A 14,285-nucleotide genomic window follows, 5' to 3' on the forward strand; every position below is an offset into this window, starting at 1 on the left:
GGTACTGTTTTCAATGTAATATGAACCAGAACATCATTTTAAATGACAAAGAGAGGAGATGGCTCCTTTTATTCACACTCTCATTCTAAGGGATTTTAATTCATGCATGAATGTAACACAATACAGAGAGACTACCTTTGAAATGTAGGTAAGTTTAATGGCTCCAACACGTGATGATCCAGAAGGCAGGTTCTATAAACAGATTATTAATATATAATTATTATCCAACATTACAAATTTATTTCAATATAAAATGTTCTACACACACTAAAAAAAGTTAAGAAATCAGATTTTTTTAAATGTCACATTTTACAAATTAACTTTTCAGTTCAAGTATTTACTAAGTGTGAAATCAAGTGGACAACATGGATAACAAAACTGAACTCTAGTCTGTTCCACCACAATACATTTTATAACTAAAAGGCTATTTTGTTAGCACTGTATCTAAACTTTTCTTTTTCATAAACAAGATCAGATTTTGTTCCAGAAAGCAATGGGGAAAAATATTTAGACATAAAACAAACACAAATGTAAGAAATTTCAAAAGAGTATACATGTTACTTTGTTTTATTAAAATTTTTAAATCAAATGTATCTCTTGAAAAAGACTGAATTTTCCCTCATTTAAATTATATTAGTATTTATTACACCATAACTAATCTACATTTATATCATTTTTCCAAAAAATTATTGATACTTTTAAAACCATATTCAGGGAATGTATATATTGGCACTTTCATAAAAAATATTTTTATTCTTCCCTTTACGAGTTTAGGATGTAGTTTGTGTCTTAAAAGAGCTAAGGGTAAAATTAAGAAGGAGAATCATTTCATGCTGAGGCTATCAGGAAAGACTCAGTGAAAGAATGAAAGGCTTTTAAGCTGGACTTCATTAAAGAAAAATTCTGAAACACAAAAAGCAGGAGAGAGAATATTCCAGGCAGAGAAAACAGATGAGCTACAGCAAGCAGATGAGGATGCCCAGAAGCTCTGTACTGAAATGGGAAAAAGGCTGTGTTGGGCCATAACATAGAGTCATATAGGGCTGAAGAAAGAAACAGCAGTTTAGGAACTTGAACTAAGAACCTAATTATAGAGGACATAAATAAGAAACAAAAGTAGCAAGGAATTTATACTGTTAAGAATTTGAAAACATTAAAGAAAGAAGGCTTTGTGAGCAGTTCTGTAATCAAACTGTGTTTTAATTAATATATCTTTTTTTTTTCCTATTTTTTTTAAAATTAATTAATTAATTTATTTATTTTTGGCTGTGTTGGGTCTTCATTTCTGTGCGAGGGTTTTCTCTAGTTGTGGCAAGCGGGGGCCACTCTTCATCGCAGTGCGCGGGCCTCTCACTATCACGGCCTCTCTTGTTGCGGAGCACAGGCTCCAGACGCGCAGGCTCAGTAGTTGTGGCTCACGGGCCCAGCTGCTCCACGGCATGTGGGATCTTCCCAGACCAGGGCTCGAACCCGTGTCCCCTGCATTGGCAGGCAGATTCTCAACCACTGCGCCACCAGGGAAGCCCTAATTAATATATCTTATAACAAACTGGATGTATTATATAAAGGCGGAAGATGGAGGTGGGAAAATCAGATAAAAGAATCTGGAAAAAAGTAATAAATATAAACGTAAAGACTGATAGATTTCAAAAGTAAAAGTAAAACAATCTTGATTTTGAAAGTTTCCTCCACTGTAGATTAAGAATCAACCTTCTGGGACCTTCAAGATGGCAGAGGAGTAAGACGTGGAGATCACTTTCCTCCCCACAAATACATCAAAAATACATCTACAGGTGGAACAACTCCTACAGAATACCAACTGAATGCTAGCAGAAGACCTCAGACTTCCCAAAAGGCAAGAAACTCCCCATGTACCTGGGTAGGGTAAAAGAAAAAAGAAAAAACAGAGACAAAAGAATAGGGATGGGACCTGCACCTCTGGGAAGGAGCTGTGAAGGAGGAAAGTTTCCACGCATTAGGAAGCCCATTCACTGGCAGAGATGGGGGTGGGAGGGGGGTGGGCAGGGGGGAAGCTTCAGAGCCACGGAGGAGAGCACAGCAACAGGGGTGCAGAGGGCAAAGCGGAGAGATTCCCGCGCAGAGGATCAGTGCCGACCAGCACTCACCAGCCCGAAAGGCTTGTCTGCTCACCTGCCGGGGCAGGTCGGGGCTGGGAGCTGAGGCTCGGGCTTCGGAGGTCGGATCCCAGGGAGAGGACTGGGGTTGGCTGCGTGAACACAGCCTGAAGGGAGCTGGTGCGCCACAGCTAGCCGGGAGGGAGTCCGGGAAAAAGTCTGGACCTGCCTAAGAGGCAAGAGACCATTGTTTCAGGGTGTGTGAGGAGAGGGGAATCCTTCCCCGTCTGCCCACAGAAGGCAGAGCACTGCCTTAATGAGCTCCAGAGACAGGCGCGAGCCACGGCTATCAGCTCAGACCCCAGAGATGGGCGTGAAATGCTAATGCTGCTGCTGCAGCCCCAGGAACCCTGTGTGCAAGCACAGGTCACTATCCACACCCACGCTCAGGAGCCTTTGCAGCCCGCCACTGCCAGAGTCCCACGATCCAGGGACAACTTCCCTGGGAGAACACACAGCATGCCTCAGGCTGTTGCAACATCACGCCAGCCTCTGCTGCCGCAGGCTCGTCCCACGTTCCAACTGTAACTACCGTACCCCTCCTTCCCCCTGCCCTGAATGAGCCAGAGCCCCCTAATCAGCTGCTGCTTTAACCCCGTCCTGTCTGGGTAGGAATAGAAGGCTGAGGGCAACCTACACCCAGAGGTGGGGACAAAACCAAAGCTGAACCTCAGGAGCTGTGTGAACAAAGAAGAGAAAGGGAAATTTCTCCGTGCAGCCTCAGGAGCAGCGGATTAAATCCCCACAATCAACCTGAGGCACCCTGCATCTGTGGAATACCTGAATAGACAACAAATCAAGCCAAAATTGAGGCGGTGGACTTCGGAAGCAACTGTAGACTTGGCATTTGCTGTCTATGACGGACTTGTTTCTGATTTTTACGTTTATCTTAGTATAGTTTTTAGTGTTTGTTATCATTGGTGGATTTGTTTATTGGTTTGGTTGCTCTCTTTTTTTTTTTTATTACTTTTTTATTTTAATAATTTTTTTTAATTTTAATTATTTTATTTATTTCTTTACTTACTTACTTTTTTTCTCCCTTTTCTTCTGAGCCGTGTGGCTGACACAGTCTTGGTGCTCTGGCCTGGTGTCAGGCCTGAGCCTCTGAGGCGGCAGAGCCAAGTTCAGGACACTGGACCACCAGAGACCACCCGGCCCCATGTAATATCAATCAGCGAGAGCTCTCCCAGAGATCTCCATCTCAACGCTAAAACCCAGCTCCACCCAATGGCCAGCAAGCTCCAGTGCTGGACACCCCATGCCAAACAACCAGCAAGCCAGGAACACAACCCCACCCATTAGCAGAAAGGCTGTCTAAAATCATACTAAGTTCACAGACACCCCAAAACACACCATTGGACGTAGCCCTGCCCACCAGAAAGTCAAGATCCAGCCCCACCCACCAGAACATAGGTACCAGTCCCCTCCACCAGGAAGCCTACACAACCCTGAACCAACCTTACCCACTGGGGGCAGACAATAAAAACAACGGGAACTATGAACCTGCAGCCTGCGAAAAGGAGACCTCAAACACAGTAAGTTAAGCAAAATGAGAAGACAGAGAAATACACAGCAGATGAAGGAGCAAGGTAAAAACCCACCAGACCAAACAAATGAAGAGGAAACAGGCAGTCTACCCAGAAAAGAATTCAGAGTAATGATAGTGAAGATGATCCAAAATCTTGGAAATAGAATGGAGAAATTCAAGAAACATTTAAGAAGGACCTAGAAGAACTAAAGAGCAAACAAACAATGATGAACAACACAATAAATGAAATTAAAAATTCTCTAGAAGGAATCAATAGCAGAATACCAGAGGCAGAAGAACGGATAAGTGACCTGGAAGATAAAATAGTGGAAATAACTACCACAGAGCAGAATAAAGAAAAAAGAATGAAAAGAATTGAGGACAGTCTCAGAGACCTCTGGGACAACACTAAACGCACCAACATTTGAATTATAGGGGTCCCAGAAGAAGAAGAGAAAAAGAAAGGGTCTGAGAAAATATTTGAAGACATTATAGTTGTAAACTTCCTTAACATGGGAAAGGAAACAGTCAATCAAGTCCAGGAAGCGCAGAGAGTCCCATACAAGATAAATCCAAGGAGAAACACACCAAGACACATATTAATCAAACTAGCAAAAATTAAATACAAAGAAAAAATATTAAAAGCAGCAAGGGAAAAGCAACAAATAACATACAAGGGAATCCCCATAAGGTTAACAGCTGATCTTTCAGCAGAAATTCTGTAAGCCAGAAGGGAGTGGCAGGACATACTTAAAGCGATGAAAGTGAAAAACCTACAACCAAGATTACTCTACCCAGCAAGGATCTCATTCAGATTCGACGGAGAAATTAAAACCTTTACAGACAAGCAAAAGTTAAGAGACTTCAGCACCACCAAACCAGCTTTACAACAAACGCTAAAGGAACTTCTCTAGGCAGGACACACAAGAGAAGGTAAACACCTACAAAAATAAACCCAAAACAATTGAGAAAATGGTAATAGGAACATACACATCGATAATTACCTTAAATGTAAATGGATTAAATGCTCCAACCAGAAGACATAGACTGGCTGAATGGATACAAAAACAAGACCCGTATATATGCTGTCTACAAGAGACCCACTTCAGACTTAGGGACACATACAGACTGAAAGTGAGGGGATGGAAAAAGATATTCCATGCAAATGGAAATCAAAAGAAAGCTGGAGTAGCAATTCTCATATCAGACAAAATAGACTTTAAAATAAAGACTGTTACAAGAGACAAAGAATGACACTACATAACGATCAAGGGATCAATCCAAGAAGATATAACAACTGTAAATATTTATGCACCCAACATAGGAGCACCTCAATACATAAGGCAAATGCTAACAGCCATAAAAGGGGAAATCAACAGTAACACAATAGTAGGGGACTTTAATACCGCACTTTCACCAATGGACAGATCATCCAAAATGAAAATAAATAAGGAAACACAAGCTTTAAATGACACATTAGACAAGATGGACTTAATTGATATTTATAGGACATTCCATCCAAAAACAACAGAACACACTTTCTTCTCAAGTGCTCATGGAACATTCTCCAGGATAGATCATATCTTGGGTCACAAATCAAGCCTTGGTAAATTTAAGAAAATTGAAATCATATCAAGTATCTTTTCCGACTACAACGCTATGAGACTAGATATCAATCACAGGGAAAAAAACTGTAAAAAATACAAACACATGGAGGCTAAACAATACACTACTAAATAACCAAGAGATCATGGAAGAAATCAAAGAGGAAATCAAAAAATACCTAGAAACAAATGACAATGAAAACATGACGACCCAAAACCTATGGGATGCAGCAAAAGCAGTTCTAAGAGGGAAGTTTACAGCAATACAATCCTACCTCAAGAAACAAGAAACATCTCAAATAAACAACCTAACCTTACACCTAAAGCAATTAGAGAAAGAAGAACAAACCCCCCCCCCCACAGTTAGCAGAAGGAAAGAAATCATAAAGATCAGATCAGAAATAAATGAAAAAAATGAAGGAAACAACAGCAAGGATCAATAAAACTAAAAGCTGGTTCTTTGAGAAGATAAACAAAATTGAAACCAGTAGCCAGACTCATCAAGAAAAAAAGGGAGAAGACTCAAATCAACAGAATTAGAAATGAAAAAGGAGAAGTAACAACTGATGCTGCAGAAATACAAAGAATCATGAGAGATTACTACAAACAACTATATATGCCCATAAATCAGACAACCTGGAAGAAATGGACAAATTCTTAGAAAAGCACAACCTTTCGAGACTGAACCAGGAAGACACAGAAAATATAAACAGACCAATCACAAGCACTGAAATTGAAACTGTGATTAAAAATCTTCCAACAAACAAAAAGCCCAGGACCAGATGGCTTCACAGGTGAATTCTAGCAAACAGTTAGAGAACAGCTAACGCCTATCCTTCTCAAACTCTTCCAAAATACAGCAGAGGGAGGAACACTCCCAAACTCACTCTGTGAGGCCACCATCACCCTGATAGTAAAACCAGACAAAGATGTCACAAAAAAAGAAAACTACAGACCAATATCACTGATGAACATAGATGCAAAAATCCTCTACAAAACACCAGAAAAGAGAATCCAACAGCACAATAAAAGGATCATACACCATGATCAAGTGGGGTTTATCCCAGGAATGCAAGAACTCTTCAATATACACAAATCAATCAATGTGATACACCATATTAACAAACTGAAGGATAAAAACCGTATGATCATCTCAATAGATGCAGAAAAAGCTTTTGACAAAATTCAACACCCATTTATGATAAAAACTCTCCAGAAAGTAGGCACAGAGGGAACTTACCTCAACATAATAAAGGCCATATATGACAAACCCACAGCCAACATCATTCTCAATGGTGAAAAACTGAAACCATTTCCTCTAAAATCAGGAACAAGACAAGGATGCCCACCCTCACCACTATTATTCAACACAGTTTTGGAAGTTTTAGCCACAGCAATCAGAAAAGAAAAATAAATAAAAGGAACGCAAATCGGAAAAGAAGAAGTAAAGCTGTCACTGTTTGCAGATTGACATGATACTATACATAGAGAATCCTAAAGATGCCAGCAGAAAACTACTAGAGCTAATCAATGAATTTGGTAAAGTAGCAGGACACAAAATAAATGCACAGAAATCTCTTGCATTCCTATATACTAATGATGAAAAATCTGAAAGAGAAATTAAGGAAACACTCTCATTTACCACTGCAACAAAAAGAATAAAATACCTAGGAATAAACCTACCTAAGGAGACAAAAGACCTGTATGCAGAAAACTATAAGACACTGATGAAAGAAATTAAAGATGATACAAACAAATGGAGAGATACACCAAGTTCTTGGATTGAAAGAATCGACATTGTGAAAATGACTATACTACCCAAAGCAATCTACAGATTCAATGCAATCCCTATCAAACTACCAATGGCATTTTTCACAGAACTAGAACAAAAAATCACACAATTTGTATGGAGACACAAAAGACCCTGAATAGCCAAAGCAGTCTTGAGGGAAAGAAACGGAGCTGGAGTAATCAGACTTCCTGACTTCAGACTATACTACAAAGCTACAGTAATCAAGATAATATAGTACTGGCACAAAAACAGAAATATAGATGAATGGAACAGGATAGAAAGCCCAGAGATAAACCCACGCACTTATGGTCAACTAATCTATGAGAAAGGAGGCAAGGATATACAATGGAGAAAAGACAGTCTCTTCAATAAGTGGTGCTGGGAAAACTGGACAGCTACATGTAAAAGAATGAAATTAGAACACTCCCTAACACCATACACAAAAATAAACTCAAAATGGATTAAAGACCTAAATATAAGGCCAGACACTATAAAACTCTTAGAGGGTAACGTAGGCAGAACACTCTATGACATAAATCACAGCAAGATCCTTTTTGACCCATCTCCTAGAGAAAAGGAAATAAAAACAAAAATAAACAAATGGGACCTAATGAAACTTAAAAGCTTTTGCACAGCAAAGGAAACCATATACAAGAGCAAAAGACAACCCTCAGAATGGGAGAAAATATTTGCAAATGAAGCAAATGACAAAGGATTAATCTTCAAAATATACAAGCAGCACATGCAGCTCAATATCAAAAAAACAAACAACCCAATCTAAAAATGGGCAGAAGACCTAAATAGACATTTCTACAAAGAAGATATGCAGATTGCCAATAAACACATGAAGGATGTTCAGCATCACTAATCATTAGAGAAATGCAAATCAAAACTACAATGAGGTATCACCTCACACCGGCAGAATGGCCATTATCAAATCTACAAACAATAAGTGCTGGAGAGGGTGTGGAGAAAAGGGAACCCTCCTCTGGAGCCCATGCACCACAGCTAGAGAGAAGCCCAGATGTGGCAACAAAAGATCCCACGTGCTGCAACAAAGATCCCGCATGCCACATCTAAGACACCAATGCAGCCACATAAATAAATAAATATTAAAAAAAAAATCTATGGGCTTGTTCTCAGGAATGATTAGGAGGTACCTTTCTCAAACCTCTGTAGGCTTAGCAGAAACAGTTAATTCTAGACATTTAAAAGACTTAGGATTTCCAAACATGAACTGATTATTGTTTACAGGGACAGGTCTTTTCAAAACCTGTAATTTCTATGTAAACTACAACTCTATTATGTTCTGCTTTAAACTACAGACTATGTACAAGCTTCCGAATTTAAATCTACATAAATATGTATATAAAATAAAATCATAATTTTTAATGTATACCTTTAAATGGTTGTGTTTTTATACAAAATGTTTTATGTTTAAGGTTTTTTTTAAAATTTTGGATAAGAAAATGAAATATTAAAATATCTTCAAGATCTCCTAACCACTACCAAAGTGATTTTTTTTCAAACACTGCTATCCTTCCATTCAAAATCATTATTTTTCTTTTAAGTCCTCCATAAGTCTATTATTTGAACTAGCTGAATACAGCTCTAATCCCGTGTGTGAGGAAGAGAAATGAGCAACTATGTCATCACTGCATGACATAAAGGGTCACAGATTAAATAGTGGCACAGTACAAAGAAATATAAGTAGCTGGGAGATAAAATGATATTCAAAATACCTAGTTTCTACGAACTGGTACAATTACTGCCAAGTTCAACCAGAAAAAATGTGGGTTTCAAAATTTGTTACTTGACAATGAACAAGAAATAATAAACCAATATGACATTTGAGATAAAAAGGGAAAGAAACCATTTGTTCTCATGAGTTCCTGTACTCATTTTGCCAAAATACTCTTTCAAGTTTTCTCAAATTCACTTCCTAATAAAGCTACTTAGTTATTTAATTCTCCACCACTTCTCATTCCCTCAACAAAACACAGACAGCCCCGGGACTTCCCTGGTGGCGCAGTGGTTAAGAATCCGCCTGCGAATGCACGGGACACGGGTTTGAGCCCTGGTCCGGGAAGATCCCACATGCCGCGGAGCAACTAAGCCTGTGTACCACAACTACTGAGCCTGTGCTCTAGAGCCCGCGAGCCACAACTACTGAGCCCATGTGCCACAACTACTGAAGCCTGAGCGCCTAGAGCCCATGCTCCACAGCAAGAGAAGCCACCGCAATGAGAAGCCCACTCACCGCAACAAAGAGTAGCCCCTGCCCGCCCCAACTAGAGAAAGCCTGAGTGCAGCAACGAAGACCCAACACAGCCAAAAATAAATTAAAAATAAATAAATTTATTTTTAAAAAAACAACACAGAAAGCCCCAAATTGATCCCTAGTAATACACTACAATGGATTTTTAAACCAATGGTTAGTGGTAAAGAAAGCAGTGATCAGAGGAAGAACGGCTCCCTAAGGACAGGTGAGCCAAACTAATTTCTTTCATTATCAGGGTTACTATGATCAGTAAAGCAGTGTTACAGCACGTAACATAGCAACCAGATTGAATCATATGAAATTGCCATTTTTTAGTAGATCAAAATGGTGGTATATTGGCAATTTCATGTGGTTCAACCACAATAATCTTATCAAGACATTTTACTAAAGTTTTCATGAAGAGATGTGCCTTAATACATTTTAAAGTGACACAAAGGTGGTATTGATGGCTAATACACTGGACGGTAGAATGCAGACTAAAAGATTCTTATCAGTTGGAATGAAGAGATAAAATTATTAAGAACTGAATAAAAAGACAGATTTAAAATGCTATACTATATTCAAAAACACTAATGGGCTAATTACACCACAGAAATCTGGCTTTAAAAGAGTTCATGTGAAAAAGATCTAGCTGAGTCCAAACTTTAACATATACCCTCCCTGCTATAGCCAAAGTGAACTATTTTCCAAATACACTACAGGGTTTCTTACTTTGATTTCTTGCCCATGCTATTCTTTGAGCACCAGAATACCCACTTCTCCACCTCTTGGCCAAAATCATACCCATTCTTTTAGATCAATTTCAAATGTTACCACCTCCGTCAAGACTTTCACTCCCTCTGCTAGCTATAATCACACCTTTCCTCTGAAATCCAAGTTTATGGTTCCTTCAGTGTAATAAACATATTCTATTTTGTACTTTTCTTCTTTTAGCTCTGTTTAGGTGGGAAGTACTGACAAAAGGAGAAATTCTAAGGGGAAGACTATTATATATAAAGACAGAAAAACAATCAAGGAGTTGTAAATAAAATTCAGGAGAAACTATATACGAGTCAGCCAGATCTTATGAAGACAAATGAGGGAGAGCTCACAGGCAGGACTGAGCAATGGTTTGCATGGGGGAGGAAAACCGAAACTGGAATCTAATAAACCGTAATCAGAGGGAGTCAAGGGGGGGGCTAAGTTACTTTCCACCCTGGGAAAAGGAGTTTGGGAAGGGATTGTACCACAGATAAAGGGATGGGTACTAAAAGGGAGGAACTGGATTTATGTTTTAAAAAAAGGAAAAAGAAGGTAAACATGAACTTTTGATTTCTGCTGACTTGTTCCTTCTCCCAGTGACTCTGGTCAAGTAAATAAAGGTATTAATCATGCAGTTGCATGGACAGGTTACTATCACCCAAGAAAGCTGGTCACACCCAGAGATAAGGGAGTAAAACAGGGTGTCAATAAGCTCAATAAGGATAAGGAGAGAGAAAAGACAGTTCCTAGCAAAGAAAGTCTCATACAAAGTCAGCACTCAAATAATATAAACTGAATTAAAATACAAATTCTCTTCCAAAATTTGAAAGGCTGCATGTGGATAAAGGACTAAATTTATAGAGAATCAGAGGGCAAAAATAGATCAATAAGTAGAAGATCCAAGGAGAGGATGAGGGGATGTTTGCTTCCTGACTGGACTTGCTTTTCACAAAGTCCTGCTGGGGGTTACTCAGTACCCTGTGGCCTTCAAGGGTATTGCCAATTGATTACTTTTTCAACTGTCTAGTATTTATCCTAGTTTTTTTTTTTCCTTTTTTATTTTATTTAATTTTTTTTACTGAAATATGGTTGATTTACAATGCTGTGTTAATTTCTGCTGCATATATATATGCCATATACACACATATACATACACATTCTTTTTTATATTCTTTTGCATTATGGTTTATCTCAGGATATTGAATATAGTTCCTTACAACTCAAATTCTATATCAACAAATATAAATGCATTAGCACATATTTATTTTGTCTAACCTAAAATCAGTACTGGGGAGAAAAGAATACCAGACCAGTTGTTAGGGGATCTGGTTCCTGCTCTGTGAAACAGAATGGAACCTCCTACCAGTCCCTGCTCTTCCTCAACTTTTCATTCCTCACCTGCACAGGTCGTCCACTAGGCCAAATCAGCTTAGAAGTTTGCTAGGGACTCATCTCTTGCTTTGCACATGCTTCCTTGCAACATACTTCTCAATTTGAATAAAGAGTTTCACAGGTAGAGAAAATTTAAAACTACTCAACAGATGATCTCTAATCCAAGGCCACTCACAGATCTTAAAACTGGGATTCTAATTTTTAATATATGACATTTACCTCCAATAATTTGCAAAGCAACAATAAAATCAAATTCACGAGTGGCCAACACTCAAGTCTGACACTACAAGATAAAAGGACTATACATGTGCAAGAGTGTCAACTCGTTTAAGTAGTTTATTTACCAAAAGATAGTAGTCTCTATCTTAGAGACAGTATCTTAAATTTAAACGATTCAAAAATTTTCTACCAGAGTTAAGAGTTGTCCCTCCCAAGGAAGGGAAAACATAAATACATGCATAAATTTTTATCAAATAAACTGAGTTTCATCTTCTGAAATTTATTTAACACAGTAGGAGTTGGGGGTACACGGCAAGGAGAATACAGTCAGTAGAAATAAATCTAAACATATTTTGTTTAGGAAGACAAATCCTAACACCTGCATAGTACATCAAATACTTTCATAATTAAAACTCTTGTATGCTGTTGAAGAGGTAACCCTTTGGATTTTACAAACCTGTGGATTATCCATGTACCATACAAAACTATCTTCTCTGGTATCCAGTATGAAGTACCTCCGAAGAAATTTCCCACTGTTTTCATTTTCTTCAATGTCTAGAAAACCACAAATGCGATTCTGACGATCCACATAAGGCATTTCTGTGCTTGAACATTACACTGTAAAATAAAAACATTAACAGTAAGTACTTCTCAGTGGACTTCAAGCATAAAATGTGCTGTGGTATGGTTTATTCAACAAAGAGCCTACTTTCCAACATTAGGTGGGGGCTGGTTAATGTGAATACATAAATCATGGGCAAAAATCACTTGAAATTAAGCTTATTGTGAGTGGTTACTAAATGCAACTGTACAGAACTGATGCGGACAAAGGACAGCTATTCATGTCAGCTGAATAATTTACTTAACTTTTCACTATGAGTAGGCATCATCATCCCCATTTCATAGGTAAGAAATATAACACTGAGAAGGGCAAGTGCCTTTCTAAGATTAGTGAACTTGCAGGTAATGAATCAAAACATGAACCCAGATTCTTGGACTCCAGAGCTTATATCTTAATGTTTACATCATCCTGTCACTCTAAAACCCTTGGTATTATTAAAACCAAAATGAATCAAAATAAAGTAAGCTAACATCATGAAAAGAGAGATAAGCAGGTATTATGTGCCCCCGAAGGGAAGACACAAACATCACCAATAAAAAGCATATTAAAAAAAAAAAAAAAAAAAGGTTTATCTCAATCTGATCAAGTTTCTAGATTTCCCTAAGTCCAGCTTCCAGTTCACAGGAAACAAAGAACACAGAAGAACATATTAAACTTCACCACAGGTATTCAATCAGCAAAAGTGGACCGTGGGAAACATCAGGACCAAAAGCCCAGTTTCTTCAGCAAATAAATTACTACAGGAAAAAAAAAAAAAAGGAGAGAGAGAGAAAGAGAAGTCACAAATTAAAAGAGACTTCAGAGGCATATCATATTCTGATTCTGAAGGACTGAAATTTTTGTTATGTTCATTAAAGTTAAAAACCATGGCTTGGATAAAAAGCAGTGTTTCCATCCATTTTTCTCTAAAAACTGTAGATATGTGATTCCCTCCTGATGTGTTGCAAATCTGCAGACTATTCCTACTCCAAAGGTACTTCTACAGCCAGCGCCAACATCTTTCGGCAGGTTGAATTATTTACGTAACTATTTTTTCGTTTAACTCACAGTGAAAATTCAATTAGAATACACCCTGATATACTGCTTATCTAAATCACTATTCTGTATGCAGCCAGAGAAATGGTGAAACACGCCAAAAAGTTTTCTCTAATTTATTTATTTATTTATTTATTTATTTTTGGCTGCATTGGTTCTTCATTGCTGCACATGGGCTTTCTCTAATTGCAGCGTGCAGGGGCCGCTCTTCATTGCGGTGCGCAGGCTTCTCACTGCAGTGGCTTCTCGTTGCGGAGCATGGCTCTACATGCGTGGGCTTCAGTAGATGTGGCATGCAGGCTCAGTAGTTGTGGCTCGCGGGCTCTAGAGCACAGGCTCAGTAGTTGTGATGCACGGGCTTAGCTGCTCCGCGGAATGTGGGATCTTCCCGCACCAGGGGTCGAACCCATGTCCCCTGTATTCGCAGGTGGATTCTTAACCACTGCGCCACCAAGAAAGTCCCCCAAAAAGTTTTAAACAAAACTATAAATTAAGTTTGTACATGTGTGTTATTACAGATCTGGCACTTGGAGATAATTTTTTAATGAACTTACCCAAAGTTCTAAAAAATTTCTAAAATGTAATCAAAACTTGGAAAATTAATACACTATACTAACACATACTGCAGTTAAAAACTGTCAACTTGTGTGGTACGCCATGAGGAAAGACACAGGCCAAAGGAATAGAATTGAGAGCCCAGAGACAAACCCATACATCTACGGCTAACTGATTTTCAACGACGGTGCCAACATCACGCAATAGGGAAAGAACAGCCTCTTTAACAAACGGTGCTGGGACAACTGGAGAGCCACGTGCTGAAGAATTAAACTGGACCACTATCTTACACCACATACAAAAAATAACTCAAAATGAATTAATCTAAATATAAGAGCTAGAACTATAAAACTTCAAGAAAACGTAGAGGAAAATCTTCAT

The 14,285-nt window shown here is 38.5% G+C and overlaps 1 protein-coding gene across 13 annotated transcripts in view; it reads right to left on the reverse strand.

The window, feature by feature from the left end:
* Window positions 1-14,285, reverse strand: part of PLEKHA1 (pleckstrin homology domain containing A1) — a 57,754-nt gene that overhangs the window by 31,782 nt on the left and 11,687 nt on the right. For 6 of the 13 annotated variants that reach the window (XM_061186711.1, XM_061186642.1, XM_061186493.1 and 3 more), the window contains exons 2-4: window positions 12,150-12,310; window positions 2,152-2,304; window positions 136-192 (exon numbers count right to left, since the gene is read on the reverse strand). In XM_061186711.1, coding sequence (XP_061042694.1) covers window positions 136-192; window positions 2,152-2,304; window positions 12,150-12,290 — 351 coding nt within the window. In that variant the 5' untranslated portion in view covers window positions 12,291-12,310. Of the gene's footprint in view, window positions 1-135; window positions 193-2,151; window positions 2,305-12,149; window positions 12,311-14,285 lie in introns of those variants that run through there. The other 7 variants (XM_061187166.1, XM_061186787.1, XM_061187306.1 and 4 more) reach the window with 2 other exon arrangements.

The sequence above is a fragment of the Eubalaena glacialis genome, chromosome 1, assembly GCF_028564815.1.
Source record: "Eubalaena glacialis isolate mEubGla1 chromosome 1, mEubGla1.1.hap2.+ XY, whole genome shotgun sequence".
NCBI lineage: Eukaryota > Metazoa > Chordata > Mammalia > Artiodactyla > Balaenidae > Eubalaena > Eubalaena glacialis.